The 20648-nt window shown below is 34.4% G+C and overlaps 3 protein-coding genes across 3 annotated transcripts; 1 reads left to right on the forward strand and 2 right to left on the reverse strand.

Annotated features, from left to right (window-relative positions):
- Window positions 1–2637: 2637 nt before the first annotated feature.
- LOC124457802 (NADPH oxidase 5-like) lies at window positions 2638–7694 on the reverse strand. Its single transcript, XM_047008017.1, has 9 exons — window positions 7604–7694; window positions 6900–7110; window positions 6057–6457; window positions 5717–5883; window positions 4888–4989; window positions 4323–4597; window positions 3692–3887; window positions 3409–3618; window positions 2638–2922 (listed from the first exon to the last, which is right to left on the reverse strand). The coding sequence occupies exons 1-9, from the start codon at window positions 7692–7694 to the stop codon at window positions 2638–2640; spliced, it is 1938 nt and encodes a 645-aa protein (XP_046863973.1).
- A 3376-nt stretch (window positions 7695–11070) lies between these two features.
- LOC124445221 (protein HEXIM1-like) lies at window positions 11071–12688 on the forward strand. Its single transcript, XM_046995931.1, has one exon. It carries the CDS (start codon window positions 11344–11346, stop codon window positions 12169–12171), a length of 828 nt encoding a protein of 275 aa, XP_046851887.1. The 5' UTR covers window positions 11071–11343; the 3' UTR covers window positions 12172–12688.
- A 244-nt stretch (window positions 12689–12932) lies between these two features.
- LOC124445170 lies at window positions 12933–20603 on the reverse strand. Its single transcript, XM_046995880.1, has 4 exons — window positions 20321–20603; window positions 17543–18196; window positions 17356–17477; window positions 12933–16993 (listed from the first exon to the last, which is right to left on the reverse strand). Exons 2-4 carry the CDS (start codon window positions 18159–18161, stop codon window positions 13226–13228), a joined length of 4509 nt encoding a protein of 1502 aa, XP_046851836.1. The 5' UTR covers window positions 18162–18196; window positions 20321–20603; the 3' UTR covers window positions 12933–13225.
- Window positions 20604–20648: the final 45 nt, after the last annotated feature.

Here is a 20648-nt window from a genome sequence, read left to right on the forward strand (position 1 = left end):
TTCTCTTTCTAAAGGCGATGATTTTTCAAATATTAGGAATTATACACATGCTGCTTCCCAAGTCTTTATATTTACATTGAAAACGGACTGTATTGTACTAAATACACGCATACCCAGATGAAAAATACATGAATATGCCTTTTTGGATGGCCATTAAATTGAGCATTACAACGAAATATGTCGTGAAAGACGAAACTGGCGAAAAAAATATATCTTCTGTAAATTCTTGTAAAAAAACAAATATCGTGCACAAACAAATTGTCATACCCCCCTTCACCAATTTTCTAATGGTATGCCACTTCTGTGATTGAAGATTCCTTGCAGATCTGTTGCTCTATTTCTAATTGATTTTTAACTGAATAAACTGCATGATAAACAATTCAAATGATGCTTGCTCACAATTGAATCCAATTTAAATCCACCTTTAACCTTTAATTCATTGTCCACGGCTGCATTGTCGCAAGAGTCACGAACAAAAATGAAACTCAGTACGCAAAAATTTATCCATTAAAGCGTTAAAAACGCAATACACAATTTAATGCGTGCTATCTATGTCAACAATCAGTCCATTACTGTTTTGATGACAAATCACCCAATAGCGCACTCGCCAGGAATGGGGTAACAATTCACCGAGGATGCAGTGGCAAACAAGTACGATTTCATTTAACTCTTTTATTGTCCATCCGCCAATTTTATTTTTTTGAAGCGAATTAAACCAATCACATTAGCAGCGATAAAAACTTCAAAGACATAGCTTATCACATAGGCTGAACAAAGATGTCATTCGTAAAAACTAAGAGTTATGATTGATAGTGATATAAAATAAAAATGAGCATCTAAATTTATTCTAGCCCGAGTAAGAACAACTACCATTTTATTCCGACAAGCCTGTTTCGTGATTGCTCACTCATCAGGGGAAATGTATGTATATATATATACAACACAAACTTGTGAAGCAACAACTTATTCCTTTTTCATATATTACTTCATTTTATAACAGCTAATCTAATAAACTAGCATGGTAACTGATAAATTGTCTTGTTAATAAAGACTGCTGTCTTCAAAATTTCTCACATTGAAATAGTCAAATTTATAACTATCGCTCTGCTGTCGAAATAGTGGGTTGGTACTTTTGTAAATGTGATACACGTTCTTGGATTGTTAAAGAATTTTTGTGTTCATGGGGAGAGGTGGATTTGGCAATCATCACTGACCACACAGATTAGTCATACATGTTGAGAATCCGCACATTTGGAATTTTTGTCCATTCATCTTGTTAAAGTGCTAGAGAATAATGTATATTCACGCTATGACTATCTCATAACACGTATACAGTAGGTTTGTGAAAAAATATTTTTTACGCAGCCCCAAACATTGATTCGAGAGATACTAAATCATACGCTTGAAAAGTCAACGGCCAACTTCGGGCATAAATATCTCTGGTGCTTTACAAATTTATATTTTATTCATATTTTGATTAGGTTTTATCTGAGCCTGCCTCAAAAAAAAGTAATAGTGATTTTTTCAAGAAAACTCGTAAATTTTATTAATAAATCCTTGCCATTTTCAATGAAATATCTTCAAAAATTTGTCTTTCAAACGTTTAGTAAAGAGTGTGATATGTCGTTTACTCAAATATAGACTCGTACAATACTAACAAGCCTATATACAACTGTATTACTTACGTTTAGTATAAACACGCAGAGGCTTCGCAATTACCGAGCATTTCATTGTATTCTTTGCCCACTGCCTCACTCGCATTATGTATTCATTGTTATTTTTATGATTCTATTCGACATTATTCGTAATTATAAAAACAGGAAAGAAAAATACACCCTTTCTGATTTACATTTTCCTAACCAGAGCATCGTGAATAGAGTGTGAGATGAGTGTAACAATCAATGTAATGCAAGGCACCAGTTGATAAAAACACTGGACTCCCCTAGCCAGAACATGGTGAGGCGTAAGGGGGGGGGGAGGATTTCTAAACTTTTGCAATGCTCCCATAGAATGCCTGACATTCTACCGGTTTTTTATTATTTTCTGCTACATCCAGTTCAAACATAGAGACCAATAATATAGATGGATGCAGTTCGGAAGTCGTCTACTTTTTTACAGCAAAAGGTATAAGTACAGTAGAACATAAACGTTAGCCTGCTTACAGGCTACCCACAGAAATGAAATATACATTCAAAAGAGGGTTTCTAAAAATAGATTAAGGCTTTTATCGTTCAATTTGCAAAAAATACTTTTCATAACTTGCACTTGCGGTCACTAGGACTTTGTGAGGAGAAGAGGGAAGTTAGCTGAAAGACAAGAAGAGCAAAAAGCAAAAGCTAAGGATTGTGATCAATAATGAATTAAAGTAAATGTGTTCATTTACTAGATATGGGCTGCGGTAACTGATAAATTGTCTTCTCATAAGACTGTTTTCTTCAAAACTTCTCAGATCTAAATTCAAATTTATGCTTCTCGCTCTGACGTCGAAGTATGGATCCCAGAGTTGGATTACCGCAGTAGAAGACCGATACCTGGCCATGATCTTGCTGACTTATGTCAAAAAATACCTAATGAATAAGATAAACAAGGAACTGAAGTTTCGTTTATGGTATTTCTTGCTGTTTTTTTTTGCTTGTATTAATTGTTTACCTTATCCCAATTGGGACGTCCTGGATTGGTCCTTGTTTTCAATCCAGTTATAAGATCTTTGTCTTTCTTTTCACGAATGAGTTCCAAAGCAAGTTGAAGACCAAGTGCTTTTATGTCTTCTTTCTTTAGAGCCGCTGTCATATAAATATGTATATCCAGAAAGTGTTCATTAAACACTCCTTGTTGTTCTGTTTGCTCTACTTCTAATTGAGTCAGTAAACTGATAAACCATTCAAACGACGCCTGGTCACGATTAATCCAAATGAAATCCACCTTTAAAGTGAGCCGCTTATGTTAGTTAGCAGCGGTTTACTGAACAAATGCAAATTGCCGAAACGAGCTGAGTTTAACGGCTATACGGCCTCGTTTGCTCCCTGTATTTGTTGCTAAAAAGGACAATATCTTACATCCTTATGAATGTTTTTATGCAGTGCGGTGTTTGAAATTAAATGAGATATGATCTTCGCACTTAGCTGGACAATTTAAGCAATCGTCTCAGGACCTGAAAAAATCAGGTGACTCAAAAATCCCGTTGAGTCACCTGATTTTTTCAGGTCCTGAGACGATTGCTTAAATTGTCCAGCTAAGTGCGAAGATCATATCTCATTTAATCTTACATCCTTATAAGATCAAATCACTTTAGTAACTTTAGACAATCTTTTTTTTATCAAAAAGAAAAATTCTTCATTCTTCTGAAGCAATAACGAGGTTGTAGGGAAAAAACGGCATGAAACCAAACGAAGTAATATAATTACGTACCTTCTTTAACTTTCGCAAAGAAAAAGGAATATTTGCTACCCAGGTATATTCACAATTTGGACAAACATGAGAGGCGCTCTTGTATCTGAGCATAATCGTTTGTAATATCGATGCAAATGGTGTTACCCCAATGCCGCTGGATACAAGAACGGCATGTTCAGCTTCATAGAAATGCTCAGATGGTGACCCATACGGACCATCGAGGAATATCTGACAAAAAATTGAGGATTGTGAATAATTGTTGACAGTTTGTTAACGTTACCTTGTGTATATTTGATCCTACCTCCATGTTACCAGCCTTATTCTTCATTTTCTTTAGTGAACGTTCACTCGCAGCGTCCTCGTTGATAAAAGAAAGATTCTGTGAAATTTTGCCATAGTTGTTATTTATGTTTTCTTTGACGTCAATTTTGTCTTTCGAAGTTGAATGCTTCTTTAGTGAATGGGCATGTATGGTCGTGCGTCGTAATGATTTCGCCCTGTGGAGATTGTTGAAAAAATATTTGAAATGTCTCTTTCAAAAGATCTCTTCAACTTAAAGTATAGAGCAGTCATTTTCACTTAATACTCAAATTTCAATACTTTATATAAGAATAATTTTGATTTTATTGAACATACGCCGAAAATTTATCGGGACTTGGATCAAAAATGCTTTTTGCAATCGATTTCTCAAATTGTTCAGAAAGCCGGGTTGAGCAATTTTTTCTATCAGTTTGAAAAAAATAATTTTTAAAAAACCGTCCTTGCAGACTATCCCCAATCACCAATCTTACCTTGAGATAAACTTAATTACATTAAATTTTATACAAAAGAACTAGAGAAATTATAACATTTGGGTGTGTATCGAGAAAAGAATGAAAGAAACTAATTCTCTCGCTAATTTAAAGTTAACGACTTTTATCTGTCACAATTACCTTTCTTCTCTCAAGATATGAGCAATAGTTTTTCTTCTTGTTGACTTGTTGTGTTTTTGTTCCATCTGAGACTTTTTGTTGTAGAAGTCATATAACTTGTTTGTCCATGTTCCAACTGCTCTAATGTGAAGCCAAATATTCTCGGTTTGATCAGGAGAACTGCTTATTGTAAAAGGATGCCATTCATATTTTGCAATTTGTGGAATGTTTACGAGAACATAATCTCCTGGTTTGTACTTGAAATTCTGTGCTCGTGGTATAATCAGTTGGGTGACCTGTTGTAGAAGTATTGTTTAACAGAATAATTAAATTTTGTGCTTGGGGTCGGTATTGCCATAGTTTTTACAAGGCAGGTTCGCTGTGATAAACTGGCAGGACGAACAGAAAACGTACTGTTTGTGTCTTATAAGCAGTTAAACAAGCAATTATGAGCAACTTCATGTTGTAGTAATCTAAAAGCTTGCATTTACTGGTACGTATAGGAGGTGAATAATGGAAATAAATGCTTTACAATATGAAATTTTGTAATTTTGAAGAATTATAAAGGGGGCTGAGCCCCTCTAACTTGATAAAGAATTTCAACAAGGGTAGCTGAGACCTCCTGAGACCCCTCCATTAAGCCATATGAGCTTAATTTCTGCAATTTTGGCTGATAAGTTTCAATTATCTAAGTAAGCAGAGAATAGATATAGAGTAAACGGCAACGGTATACTTTCATTGCTGCGATGAACGCAAAAATTAACGAATCATATTTGTTTAGTCTTTGCAGAGTTTAAACGAATCTTACAAGTCAAAAAAGGTAGTGACTATTAGTAATAATAATTCTTCACCCTATTAGGAAAAATGATTCCTTCAGCGATGTAAGTTTTGCCATATCTTGCTTTATTTACGATACTGAGTCTGGATATTCTTTCAAAGAAGTACACAACTGCAGGAGCAATGAACCATATCCAAAAGTTCGGAGCGTGAATAATGAGAAGTATCCACCAAGCGATGAATAAATGATGTGTGAAATAGAACAACTGCAAACAAATGCAATTTTTTGTTTTACTGAAGTATTCACGAATTTGATTTGATTTTGACCATCAGCAGTGGTCATATAACCACTTGATGGGCTTATTATGAAAGCTGGACAAGTGTAAATGGTATATTGCTGATTGACGGACTCTTCTCGAAAAAAGACTCTGGATAAGACTCGTCATTTTGCTCATAATTTTTTTACAAAAGCTTTTTACAGATATATGGACATATATAGGAAGTATGCAGTTGCGCAAAAATTGCGTTTCCACAAAATAAGCACTGTCTGGTTTGTAGTTCAGTTAAGCGAAAGGAAAAATGAAAAATTGGGTATATATATGAACGACACGTAATATTTTTTTAGTATTATCTTATACCTCAAAATATCCACGTCGTCTCACACAAGGCAAAGATGTTAAACCCATGACGGCAAACACAATGAATAGAAGTACTCCAGTAATTCCTGCACTTCCGTTTAACCATCCTTCACCAGACTTGGTTGTGAATAAATATTCCCACACCTTGATACTTGTGTCTGTTTTAACTGAAAATAAATACATAACCATGCTGTATGTCTTAATTGTATGCGTTTATTGAAGACTGTTGTAGCCATTTTTTGAATTATAGCTATAAATTTTATAGCGTCAATTTTATCTTTCATTCAGTTTTTCCCAATGGCTACGCATGTTGAGCTTTTGGTAATGTTGTAATACTTACTGTAGCGTCCCAGGTGTCCTATGAAGTGAAGAATACTTTGTAATAAGATGACGACAGCCACGAATTTATGAAAGTCGATGTAGTAATCAATTGGAAAGTATTTTCCAATTCGTGTGGATCTGAGCCATGTTAGTGATCGTTTTAACATGAGAACAAGAATTAAGGCACTGTTAAAGTTTAAACACATGCCATGAGCACGTGCAACGATTATCCAACCACCTTCATCTTTTCTTTGAATAACAACACAGACAAATAGTCCTGCATTAATGAGGAAATAAAGCAACACAAAAAATACTGTGAGGATATTTTTCTTAAGTGTAGCCCAACGCATTTTGTGATAATTATGATGACGTAAACCCTTTCGCGGTTTGTCGTCGGCAGGTCGTAACCAATTTCCAGCTCTATGAAAATAAGAAACAAAGACAGATATTTTTCGAACCTCAAATTTGGAAATAAAACTACTATAGTGCGTCTTCTTCGATTATATCTTAAAAAGCAGGTATTAAAATTCTATGTTTCTTTTCAAAGTGAAATGATGTCATTTTTGTCGGCATTTTTTGTAAATAACACTTTTAAAATCGCGTGTTTTGCCGCTCATATCTGTATATCATTTGATGTCGCTCAATATTTATGAAATTAACTGCGAATTCGTTTTTGAATCTAAAAAATTTAAAATAATGAGCCACGCTTTGTATAATTTTGTCTGTTTTTAGTGGTGCTTTTTAGAGATCACTTAGGCGCAATAAATGATATTTTGTCATAATGCATTTTGTGTTCAATACATGACGTATTTCACTTTAAAAATTCTCGTTGTCTAATCATTTACATGAAATTTTTTCTCACGTGATTGTAAGATTTTCTGCAACGCCAGGGAACTTTGAAAGACACGAAGAAAATTCTTCAAACGTTATCTGCCCGTTTTCATTTTCGTCCGTCTCCTCAAAGAAACATTCTACAAGTTCGTCCATTTGTTCTTTTGTGAACTTTATTTGACTTTCCTGGACACAGGAATTCAAGACAATGTGCATTTCCTCTTTGTTCAAAGTGCCATTACCTAAAATATCAAAGAATCAAAATTACCATTTATAACTAGGAATTATAATAAATAACAAAAAGACAATTGCAATATCGTACCAGCATATAATAATTTACAGCATTTTTATATTTCAAAAAATCATATTTATAAACACAAACATGTCGATCATAGATGAAGTCGGAGTTTTTGGTTGACTACTACTTTTTCATGTTGAACAAGTGATGCGATGAAGAAGAAATCGATTTTTCAATGCACGCCACATCAACATAACATTTCAGACCGATATTTAACGTCTTAAATTTGGACCTGACGGTCGGGGGTGTATAAATGCAACGGCGCAATGAAGTAAATAAATATGTTATTCCAATCGCGCAACAAAACGGTAAAACAATGATCTGGCTTGTATTTTTAACGTTCATATTATGTTCAATCTTTTCAATAGTTTTTCAGTAATAATCTTGTAGTGCTATGCTCGACTATCAACCTGCAAACATTTGAAAATTATATTTACCATCAATATCGTAAACGTTGAATAGAAATTTTAGTTTTTCATTTTCACTTCCTTTTGTCAGTATTTGCAACCCATTGACGAGTTCTTTCATGCAAATAGAGCCATCACCATTGGTGTCAAACAAAGAAAAAAATCTTTGCGAGAAAAAAGACTAAAATGTAAATAAAATATTCTTTGTAAAAGTCTATGAAACACAACAAACGTTGTTTTATGTGTTCGAATTGAACCTTTTTTAAGTGAAGAGCTTCTTGGAACTGTGCAAATGTTATTTTTCTATCTTGTGACTCGTCAATATTGAAACTATCTTCAATCCATCGGTACCATTTACAATCCACAGAGGCACTTTAATGACAAGTAATAGATTATAGATAATCGTAGTACATTGTGTTGTAAATTAATACTACTAAAAGATCAACTTACCATTCAATACGATCCAAGCAGCTGATAAATTCCTTCAACTGAATCACACCATCTCCATTGATATCGAAAACAGTAAACAGACAGGAAGCAAACTAAACCAGGGTTTCATTAAACTTCAGTTACAGCGAGACAATGAATAGATGAATGAGTAATTAAATAGAGAAAAGATTTCATCTTCCTCTATCGGGTGACTGTCATGTCATCTCGTCATATAGGAATTTTTGAGGTATATACTGAGAGAGTTTTCTTACGTCATCTTTTTTCAGTTCTTCTGTTATCTGCACGTGACTGACGTAAGAGTTTTTACCGCTTAGTGCAGTGAAACGATTGTTAAACCACGTAAGTAATTGCCTGCCACTCTTTTGTTCTTTACTACAGAGTCAATGATAGCATAGAAACTATTTGAATTCAGGAATACACTTAGGCACGTTTCAAACGTCGCATTTTACATGCACCGAATGCATTAAAGACAAAAGAAAATGAGATAAAGATTCTTCTTATCTTTTGTTTTAAATGCATTCGGGTCATGTAAAATGCGACGTTTGAAACAAGCCTAACATGCAGGAAAAACAGCTTATGTACGTGGGAATTCTCATACTGACCGAAGTAGAAGACCAAGTGCGCCCACGAGTTCTTGGACATTGAGAGCAGTTTCATTATTTGATTCAAATATTTGTACGAGTTTATCAGCAAACCCCTATATATAAATACATATATACATATATACATAAAGGTAAAGACTCGTATACGTATATCAGTAATAGAAGAGAGAAAATATATTGGACTGTGGTCTACTGAAAGTGAAAAAATTTTAAAGTTGTGAATCATCACAGAATCTGGTCAATATTCCCGCACGAGGCACAAAACACTACGGTTGATGTTGAATTAGTAAGATGCAAAATTATTATAATTCATGTATGAAGGTGAATGCATATTCGATTTGTCTAAACCTATTTGAAATCAAAAAAATCTAAGAAAACCATTATTGATGTAATAGGACAGAAGCCTGGAAAAAATAAACTTACAAAAGAATTCTGTTTAATTTTTTTGCTGTCAATGTTTTCTACTACGACACTGATGCAATAGCAAAAATATTTGTAACACGCAGTTTTTTCATGTATTCTAACATTTTTAGCAACTGTTCACGTATTCTAGAATTTTTAGCTACTATAATTGTTGAATTCTTACGATAATGTTCAACCAATTGGGATGTTTGGAAAGCATAGTATACAGCATACCTCCACATGTTTGCAAGCGCTTACAAACTCTTGTTTTGTAATTCTTCTCTGGTTATGTAACAAACCAAAATTTGTCTCAAACCAAGAACATTTTGAGTGTTTCCTTTGTGGAGTGATCATATTTAGAAAAATTTTATCACTATTGCTTTGATAATCTGATGAAAAACTTCATGTCAACACTGTGTTGACTTTCGTCTGAGTTTGCAACTTATCGCTATGGAAAGCACTTTTAAAATCCTTCATTTGCACATTCATTTTATCTGCAAAACAAATTTCTGTGTGTTTCTAGGCTCCTTTTTGTCTTAATGAAAAGACTTGTACATTAGCAAACACATCAGACCAATACAATGTGTTAAATATGTAACGGATATGCGTAAATGCTTAACAACTTGAATCGAAAAAGAAAATTAATGAGAAATTCTGAACATGCAAAGTTACACTCAGAAAATGTGCCGTTGTCAATGGGTTATGGTGACTTTTGTTACCCAATATTGTCCCCACACGATTGGTGTTATAAATACTGCAAAATTTCAAATCTTTTTTAATAAGGAAATTGAATTTCAAAATTTATCTATAGCTCACAAAAAATGTTGTGCGAGGTGTCGTTTTCTTTTTTGGTACCGAACAAATTCATTTTTTCTGTGAACGAGAGTTTATTAGCAACAAAACTATTCATTTTAATGACTCAGAAAATTTAATGATCTTAAACAAATATTTGCATAGTGAAAGGGAAAGTTCGGGTTGGTTTTGTCACTTAGCACACCATATTAAATAAACGTCGTAGTTATAAAATTTTTCCACCTGTCTATAACATGCATAGTTAACTTTTTGTATAGAAAGCCTGGGTTTTATATCATTGTCCTATTACTAAGGTCGTCCCTGTAAGTTCATGAGCAACTCAGACGTTACCATGGAAGCTCACATGGAAACCCTGCTTAGTACGATATTTTATATCTGTGAAGCTGCATGGGAATTAATTACTAATTAGCGAGTTAAAACCTGAAAAACTCTATATATTCTTTATTATATAATAGATTAACGTACATCTTTTAAATTTATTCTTAATTTATTGTTTGTACTAACAGCAGCGTTCCAAATCATGGGGTCAAGGAGTAAAAATTATCACATGCTTTTGCAAGCTGCCTTGAAACAGAAAAGAATAAAATTTAAGGATCTTAAAGAGCTGTTTGCCTGTCTCTATAGAAAAAAATGCTTAATAATTGAGAGGAATTACAAAATAATAATTACTTTACTATTACGAGAAATACATGTGTCTTTTGTAAATACTGTAATTTCCATAACAAAGTGCTTAGTACTTTAAATATATTTTCCTTGATTGATGGGATCTTTCAAAGAAACATGGTTGATAAAGTACATTTCAATCTTTCTGTGTTTTTATTGAACTTACAGAATGTATTGAGATACAGTTATGCCTAATTCCTCATAAAGGCAACGGTTCAGGCTAGGTTTTATTTTTGGGGCCTTTACGGAGGGTTAAAACGCTCAAATATGGCTCATACATAAGTATAATTGATCATTTGTAAAATTTGGGAATTGTAAATTGGCAATTCAAAATAACATGCTCAACCTAGAGTACCATTTTCCGAATAATCATCTTGGTTAAAGCCACGTTAAAGCGTGTAATGAGCTGAAAGTATGAATATTAACCATTCCCCCCAATTAGTGTTTTATTTTCCCTCCTGAATGTTGTGTTCTGCCTTCTCGTTTTTGATAATTCCATTCTACCCAATTAACATTCAACATCAAATCATGTGACCATTAAGAGTTTATAATTTTGTGGCCATTATTAGTTGACATACAAATGAAACAACCCTTTAAGCTTTCAAAGTGAAAATTTCTGAACAATATTGCGCTTTTTAACTTCTTGAAGCGTATTTTGAAAAATTGAAATAACTTTACGTATGAAATTATAGCTTTTTCGTGGCAAAATTAAGTTAACAAGAGAAATTGTGCTTGCAAAGATTTCATCGCCATTTCGTTATATCACAGGTCACATCGAAGGGCATGTAACGTAGGTCGAGGGAAAGCGTATTTTTGAAAGGAACAATCTTTGTAACAACGATGAATTCCAAAGACGAACAGTTTAAAGAACCTTTTGTCACTTCCACTTGTGATAAAGATATTGTATTTACTGTAGAAAGAAATTCCTCAGTTCACTCACAAGAAAAATCACTCTCAAACAAGGTTGGCGATTCGGGTGTAAACAAAAGCCAAGAAGATGAATGTAAGCCTTTGCCTGTCAAGAAGAAGCACCGTCGTGGTTCGAGGCGAAGCAGAAAGAAGTTTAAACCATATTCAAAGCTGACTTGGGAGGAGAAGAAGGCCGTGGAAGAAAGGGAGAGCCGAAGAGCTGTAAAAAATCGAGAGAAGTACATGCAAGAAAAAGGTCGTCCACTTGCCCCTTATAACACTTCACAATTTTTAATGGCTGAACATGATACTCAAGAACCTAATTTATGTGTACACAAAACTACGAGAATTTCTAGTTCAGCTGATGACTCTGGCGATTCGTTATCGTATTCTGATGAAGAGCGAGATATCGAAGATGTTCGTAGTTTTTTGCAAAAAGATTTTACTGAAACCTATGATCGTTTTCATTCCGAAACCCTTCATGGTATGAGTAAAGACGAATTAATTAATGAATACATCGAACTGGAGAATAAAGTGGAAAATTTGGAGAAAGAGTTGAACACTATTAAATCAAATGGAAAGGTAAATGGGCATGACAATAGTAAAATCAATTCTGAAATGAACAATGTAGAAACAGGGAAAGATGTTGATACAGAATCATTAAAAGAGGAAATCCAGCATTTGCGTGATGAAAACCAAAGGTTAAGTGTTGAGAATATTAGATTGAGACCGGCAGCTATGGATACACCTGTATCTTAGAACAGGAGGATTCTTGTATAATTGTTGAATGACATCAACTAGTATAACAATTCTGAGACTTACATTATATCCAATGTCATTAACGAAATCATTTTATATCCAATAAATAAATCAAATACCTTTAAGGTGTTAAATGGTAATTTTCCTTTTCACCAAGTATTGTTTGTACCCATGGATATATTATTAATGTTTTCATAGGTTGAATTTAGTGATGTTGTAGATAACTATCTCTGTCATCAATAAATTCTGACTCACATGAAATTTAGCTTTAGAAAGTATATTCTTCATCTTTAGAGAATTTCTGTCCAATTAATACATTAATTATAGTAGCAAATCAATGCCAATCCTTTAATGATATTTGTCCATTTTCTTGGCTGAACTAAAAAAGTTACTGTTTGCCTTTACCATATGAATGAAAGAGTTGTTTTTAGATTGGTGTAGTTACTATAATTGTATAAATATCACAGAAAAGAGTTGTAACTATTGTCAAACTTTAAATACATAAAGGACATCCTCATCATTTCAAACTTTTTTTGTCTTGGCATAAATGCGGTAAAGATAGCAAATGCAAAAAAATTGTTTACTGGAATTACACATTTGGATTGAGTAATAACTCATGATTTTTTTTCAAAATGTTTTCCAATTGTCTTTCGTTATGTTAATAATTAAATTATCTCATTATTAAAACGGGTAATTTCACGATTTGAATAAGGATGCGTAGAAACTTTTAACAAAGTTGACAAATCACAACTCAGAAGTCATTTAAAAGATTGTTTAAAAAACGATGTATTGGTTATATATCTGAATATGATTAAGTGATTATTATATCTGAAGACATTATTCATTGTATATATACATAAGTCGTAACTTCATCTCAACATGAACCAAACATTTCCACAGCTTTTGTATTCCACGTAAAGAGAATTCAAATCAAAACTTGCTTATAAAGCTTGTAAATGTAAAAAACGTTAATTAATGACAGCTCAATTTCTTGAGCATGCAAGCTTCCATTATTTTAATTCTAATCTATACAAATGAAAACTGGAGTGTTAGTTTACCACAGTTGATAAGGAGGAAAATCATTGAGAAAAATACGGATAACGTTTTCTTTGGTGTAAGCCGCCCACATAAACAATTTTTTTTGTACATACTGTTGTTGACAAGTGGCACCCAAATCTCTAATAAGATTTTGAACATGACTGGATTCAAATTCTTCATAAATAGTGAGACTCCGATCGTAGATTAGTAGAGATAAAATATCGCCAGAGAACATATTAACGTTGTCTTGCACTTTAACGATAAAACGTTCACCATTTTTTGGAGGAGGTTTACTGAAATTTGGACCAACTTCTTCAAGTCCATGAAAGTGACAATTAATGATCTCTCTTTGGTTACCAATAATACTTTCCGTTGACGTAAGAAGAAGACTCGTTCGTTCAAGTAATTGATGACAGATATTTTTATGTGTTTTCCACTGATTTTTTTGACATTTTCTGTCACAGTATTCAACAGCGTAACACCGCTTACACTTCTTTAGTTCACCAGCTTTTTTGCAATACGAGCAGAATTGATGCTTACACAAAACATTGCATAGACCTGAATTTGTATCATTCATTTCAATGTTACCGTGCAGTTTGTTCTCACGTATTTCAGCAGTTGGCAGGTTTTGCAGGATTGGAGTATGACAATTGAAAGGATTTGCCGTGGCAACTGGATAGATTTGTCTGAACATAAAATGATTAACATCAACATCATTGATATTTTCCACAATACCAGGGCCACTATTATCACAAATTTCATTATTTTCCACAACAGACGGTGTCCATAAAACAGGTCTTTTTCCAACACGAATTCCTCCAACTCGATTTCCTGAAACTTTGTTGTGGGAAATTTTACCACAAGAATTACATTGTAACCATATTCCCCAATAATTGTTTTCATAGACAAAATTCTTCTTCAGTAGTACTGTGGAGTCTCGAACTGATACTCCAAAGTGGTCATTATGAAAAATTGAATTGTTGTTTAATTGTATATCGCCATGGCTGTCATTGCTGTCACGAACGAAAATACCGTCAGTTTTGTTACAATATAGCTTGCTGTTTGCAATGTGGCACTTTTTCGCTCTAGGACCAACAAGCAAGCCACCTACGTTATTGTACGAATAAATATTTTCAGCAGTTAAAACGCCTCCTTCACGAACTTCGAGACCAGACTTTCCATTTCCAAAAAATAAACAATTGCGCAGGCTTGAAGTGCCTAAACAAAGCAAGCCTCCTGCACCACAATTACTAAAACAACTGTTTTCTATTTTCACGAATCCTTCGCTTTGGAAAGATGGAATTGCCTTGTTGGAAGAAGTAAAAGAACAATTAGAAATGAAGGCCTCGAATGAAAACTTACTAATAAAATTCCCTTGTTCAAACAAAAATTCCATATTAGCAACAGCACATCTCTCAAAAACGCGAATAAATATGGATCCTTTTAGTTTCATGGTGATTTTGCCGTTTTTCATATCTTCAGGACAACCTATAACGATGATGTTGTAAAGATTAATAGATTCTTTATTTATATGGTACGTTCCTGGTTGTAGAAATAGAACTTGAGTGTTGGATAGATCGCGATGACCATTGACAGCCAGCAAAAATTGTTCAGTTGAGTCACAATGGGTGACATGCTGTTGCAAATATGAAAACTCCTTAAAAGGTTCATATTTTTCGAAAATATTGGGAAGTAAATAATATGCTTGACACGCAGCCATTTCAGCGCCAAGACGGTCTTCTAAACCTTTCAACGCCAGCGCTTTTCTGGCGTAACCTTTCCAACAATTCGGAAGCTTCGATATATAATGTTCGGCATCTTGCAAAGCTTTTTTAAACTGACCAAGTCGAAGATATGCTGATGCTCGATTGGAAAAAAATCTTGGATCAAAGCCATCATCTTTTCCGTTTCTACTTATTACACTCGAATACAATTTTACAGCTTCTTCAAGACGGTTTTCTTGAAATAATTTATTTCCTTCTAAGCGTAATTTTTCAAACTTCTTGGCTTCTTCTTCATTCTCAATCAATGGATTCTCTTCATTTTTGCAGGCTGCATACGGTGCTTGAGAGCAGTACTGAACGTGTCTTCGTATATATTCAGGCAATGGGAAAACGTAGATTGAAAACAAATTTAGTGCCGCTTTTATCTCAGCATCACTACTTATAGCCCAATCTAAAATCTTCATTGCGAAATATTTTGCTTGTAATGCCTCGTTATGCCTGCAAAATGCACTTAAGTAAAGGGCGTACTGGTAGATTATGTTAGCAGTTTCACTGAAAAACACATTCTTTTTAACACTACTGTCTTGAGGTAAAAATAATTCTTTCACATTTTTCTCAATCTCGGCGGCATGTGTACACAGTGTTCGCCAACTGTAGAACAAAGATTGATTGGTAAAGTCATTAGAACTCCGATTTCCTTCATTTGCAGACGATAGTAGTTGATGTGGAGAATATGATTCCAGAAAGCTATGATTTAACAAACGGACAGCATCAACAAAACTCTCTTCTCGTTCACTGAAACTAAAACCATCTTTAATGACCTCTTGCACCAGGCGATGAACTTTTAAACATTGATGACTGGACTGTTGGAAAAGTGAAAAATCAGTCAGCAATTTACAAATTTGACATTTTCCCAAAGATGTTCCTACAAACTCACGGAAATCTTTGTCATCAATTAATGGTGTTCCAGCATTTATTAATCCTTCTTGGATTTCATGGGGATTAAAATAAATACAAGCGTTCAAAAATCGAATTGCATTCTTTCCTTCGGAATGTTGAGCTATGTGATCAATGTTAAGTTGCCAGGTTGTTTGAACAGTCAATCTCTCGTCGGAATAATAAGTAGATGTTGGATTGACTTGCTGTTGATTAATAAGAGAAAGCCTTTTTTTCAAGAAAGTTTCAAGATAAGAGGACAACGGACATTTTAGATAACAAATATATGCAGCTGCTTGTTCAAGGGCCAGCGGTAGTCCACCAAGTTCTTCAACAAGTTTCCGTGCCGCTGACATTTCGCTGGCGTCATTACGTAAAATACCAGTCCTAGAAAACAGGAAATCTATACCATCGTCCAGATCAAAACAAAGGATTTGAATGCACAAATTTTCAGCTATATCCATGACTTCTTGTGCAACGTTACTTGGCTTTCGTCTGGTGGTAATAAGAATAGAACCATGGTTACAATTTTTTTGCCATGGACCAGAAAGTAACTTCCGAAGATGTGATGAAAGTTTCAACTCATCCATATTATCGATGACAAGCAGCCAAGATTTCTTGATACGAGATATTTTTTCCAAAGTTTGAGACAATGTACGATCAAACGAACCAGAAGCAAATGGCAAAATTTTTAAAGCCAAATCGTTCACTGACATTTCAAAATTTTTTTCATTCGCACCAGAAAGCCAAAAAACGCCACCTTTATAAAAATCTTTCATACGATGTGCATGTTCTATTGCAAGACTCGTCTTTCCAGTTCCTCCTAGACCACACAGTGCTGCTTTTCTTGAACATGATCCATTCGTTTGATTTTCATCTGTCAGAATAGTTTCTAGTGCTTCAATCTGTTTCATTCGACCAATAAACCAAGGTAGTTGATCAGGAGCGTGAAATACATAAAGATTTTCTAAATCTTGTTGATGTATTAATTCTATACTTAAAGCTCGAATCTCCTGTCTGCTTGAAATATATTTTTGCAATAGATCCCCTGGATTTGCACGAAGCGCATTCATTATGTCGGAAAAGGCTGCAGTTAAGGTATCCAGCTCTTCAATAATACGTTCCTATATGAGGAAAAATAGAGAAGCTACAAAGACACTTGTTTTCAAAATTACACTTTAGTCAAAATCCAAAACTTTTTTTTCAATAATTGTAGATGACATCGTTAATGGTATTTCAGTAATTTTTCACGAAAAAAACTAATTGTTTATTTCTTGTAGCAACCAGTCACTGAACTAATTTGATTCCGATTTGTTTCGAACATATAGTGAATGCAAAAAAAATCGCTGCGTTTTGAAAAATCACACCTTTGACTTTTGTTTATTGCTTCGCAGTTGAAATAGACACCTTGCTTTGAATTGAAAACATATTCAGAAAAAAAGTAACACTAATCAAAACCAATAATATTTAAGGAAAAATTACATACTTCTTCCTTGGACACAGATTTCAACATTTGGTCCGAAAAAGAATCTTTTAGGCAAATAATTTCCTCCTGCAGATGTCTGAGTACGTTTTGGTCAACTGGCTGATCAGAACACAGGTCGTTTTCTATATAATGTTTTACTAAATATAAATATGAACATAAAATGTAGTAACAGAAAAGAATTCTTTACCGATTTTTTCCCAACCATCAACATCATATAAAACATGCTTTTCTTCCAAAGGGGAAAATCCAGCTTTCGATACCAATGCCTTAATGTCTGCTACAGCAGTTTGAAATGTTGCTTCAGTCCAATGACAAAAATTACAATGTGCCCATTTGTTTCTAATATCTTCTCTCACTTTATTAGCTAAAGCATTTGCGCCAGATTTGATGAATGGTTCTGCCTCACACATAACTGAAAGAACTGCAGATGTATCCATAGTATGGTCGAATGCATTAAAACCTGCCATGAAAGGCTTAACAAACAGCTTGGCCAACGATAATGGGTCTTTAACAGAATAATCAAAAGCGGATTTAGAGAGTTTGTGAGTTGAATTGTTGTTGATACTGCCATAGTTAAGATTCAAAGTGGATGGTGGAAGTGTTTTCATATGTTTAGAAAAAGTTTGTTTATCAATGTTTGTTGGTGGGTGGATTAAAGTTTGGTGCCAATTGACCATTTGATCACGAACGATTTGTCTTAATGCTGTGGTCAAAGTCTTGTTCAAAATAAGACCAATAACAATCCATCTCTTTTCATCATCTGATATATTCCTGGATGAAGGCACAGCAGCAGACGACAACGACATTGATGAAACAGCTGAAGCCTTTCCAGTACTGAAGACTAGAAAAAAAGAGAGCTGACAGTATTTTGGTAAATGGTTTGAGCCCGGGAGTATCGTTACTTGTTTGTAAATGTAGATCGTCCAGGTTGGTGTAGTCTTGAGAAGGACTGTTTTTGTTGTTGTTGACTGACGTTTCGACAACCTTAGTGCTAGTCATCTTCATTTTGACTCTGAAAATGACTACCGCTAAGGTTGTCGAAACGTCAGTCAACAACAACAAAAACAGTCCTTCTCAGGACTATACCAACCTGGACGATCTACATTTACAAACATGTGACAGTATTTTATTGACATTTTGCTATAACACTATGCACAAGATCTGGTTGGCAGAGCAGGTTAGATTCTAACAACAAAGTTAGCTAATTTCATCATTTAATTATGTGTGTATATCAGTTTTAGCTGTCGACATCAAACCTTAAACTTTAAAACCAAATCCCAATCGATATTTGAGTGCATGTCAATTACTAGATAAACGAAGTGCAGGGCTTACAACCCCTGAGCTACACACATATTTTAAAGAAATTATGCGCAGCTGAGTTTTGGTTTTTTAGCTCTCGAAAGTTCCGTTTGCATTACAACAGTGAAATGGGTTCTGTTTTATACTCCAACATTACTGAACACCCGCTGAAAAAGTTATAATTTATTTTTACTATGTGTACATTTAAACACGCGTTTTATCCACAAACTTAGCTAGTTAGAAGAGAACGAACTTTTTACTTTAGTTTTTCGAGCTAGTGTCAGGCCGTCGGCAAGATTGAAAGTTCCAGAGAAAAAACCAGCTGGTAAAGCAAGATCCGTTATGTCATACTCTGGTAGTAAAATCGATTTTAAGCGCCGCTTTATGTTAAGCACCGCTCTCTTTTCAAAATCCAGAAAGGTTATTTAGCGCCGCTCCCAAGGGCGGCGCCAGCCCTCTGTTCCTGGGGGGTGTAGGCAGAATTTTACCCAGCCGTGACGTCTTGACGACTCAAAATGCAATGAAATTTTTTCATACAATAAATTTATACTAAAATAAGGCCAAAATAAGAAATGCATTTCTAATTCTTTAAACAAATTGGCTTCAATCGTTGAATGTTGCTCATGTCGTGTACATCATTCAATGACGTTTATGTGTAGAAGTTCAAATAGCAGCTAGCAGATCAAAATATTTTGCTTAAAATACAGAATCTCCTGGTTCTTAAAGCCCATTCAATAATTTGAAAATTTGGAACCCCTATCATGAATGTTGAAATAAGAAACTAAACTTGTGGGTGTTCTTCCTATAAGGAACACCACACTACAAAAATTGTGGGTGTTTGGACACCCAGACACTCATGGGCCACGGCTTCCCAAGCGCCTGTAACTCAGCAATGTTTAAAACAATCTTCAATTGATTGGGAAGGCACAACGCTGTTCAACCAAAAGTAAATCTATTTTTGCAGGTACTTATTAAGTGTCTTAAAAGATGTAACAAAAACTCACTGTAAAAAAGACCTGGCCTTTAATATTATGTTATTCATAAACATCAGACTGACGATAAGGTAAAAGTTTTGAGTGTACCGATGCTATCAAAGTTTCGAAGATAGGTTAGCGATGTATCGTTCCATTTACTTTTTAAAAAGGTTTTCCGAGTACAAATAAAATTTGCGGACTCGCTGACTTGTGGGAAGGTGTTTCACTCCCCTACACCCCTCTAGAGCTCTAGAGCTGCCTCTGGTCATAAACACGGCATTTGAGTAACTTTAGTGCGGCACTCCGAAGAAATATAAAGTTATTAAACTTTAAACGTTACGACAACCATGGTCTGCATCAATATGACATTTTTTCATCAAGTTACATAAAAATATATAATGAAAACAGATTTTGTATACTCGTTATTTTCTTGCGGAAGTAAAAATATTTAATAAGCACCGTTTTTACGGTATCGTAAAGTGAGACTGGGTTAGCTGGTCTTTCCATGACAGTAGGTGCTTTTCATCTCATAAAAAATCTAAATGGATCGTTATCTGCACAATTATCACCGCGTTCTTGCAAAGTCTCAAATTCAAAAGTCGTAAATTTTTGTTGTGACACGTCATGTGACATATCAAATTCGCCACCACTAAAATTGAAGTAAGTTTGTATACACGTTGCATATGACTTACCTTAACCCACGATAATGCCTTTTCGTTAAAAAAGACTTGACTTGTATGAATTTATCGGACAGTTGTCGTTTGTGAAGGTCGCATCTCAAATATAATGTGGAACATGATCCAAGTCGTTCAATAACTTGATTATTAGGAAGTTTAACTATTCAAAAATAATCGTATTGCTTCAAGTTTTCTAAAGTTCGAAATCGTGGCCTGGAAACAATGTTGATGCAGTGAAATTTAATACAACAAATTCAACACGTGTTTATTGTAACTGTGTCACAGTCTGGTAAAGTGGTAACAGTTCATTGCGTAGATGAGCAAACCCTACGATATTATTAAA

This window comes from Xenia sp. Carnegie-2017, unplaced genomic scaffold (assembly GCF_021976095.1).
Source record: "Xenia sp. Carnegie-2017 unplaced genomic scaffold, XeniaSp_v1 HiC_scaffold_1, whole genome shotgun sequence".
In the NCBI taxonomy this organism is placed as follows: Eukaryota; Metazoa; Cnidaria; class Anthozoa; order Malacalcyonacea; family Xeniidae; genus Xenia; species Xenia sp. Carnegie-2017.

Coding starts and splice junctions, on each gene's coding strand:
- LOC124457802 (XM_047008017.1), bottom strand. CDS start 7,694: ATGAAAGAACTCGTCAATGGGTTGCAAATACTGACAAAAGGAAGTGAA. Junction 4,598..4,887: donor TTGTTGAAATTCTTTATCAA/GTTAGAGGGGCT, acceptor CTTCTACAACAG/GTCACCCAACTGATTATACC. Junction 3,619..3,691: donor ATAAGGCTGGTAACATGGAG/GTAGGATCAAAT, acceptor ATTTTTTGTCAG/ATATTCCTCGATGGTCCGTA.
- LOC124445221 (XM_046995931.1), top strand. CDS start 11,344: ATGAATTCCAAAGACGAACAGTTTAAAGAACCTTTTGTCACTTCCACT.
- LOC124445170 (XM_046995880.1), bottom strand. CDS start 18,161: ATGTCGTTGTCGTCTGCTGCTGTGCCTTCATCCAGGAATATATCAGAT. Junction 17,478..17,542: donor TGATGGTTGGGAAAAAATCG/GTAAAGAATTCT, acceptor AACATTATATAG/AAAACGACCTGTGTTCTGAT. Junction 16,994..17,355: donor AATCTGTGTCCAAGGAAGAA/GTATGTAATTTT, acceptor TTCCTCATATAG/GAACGTATTATTGAAGAGCT.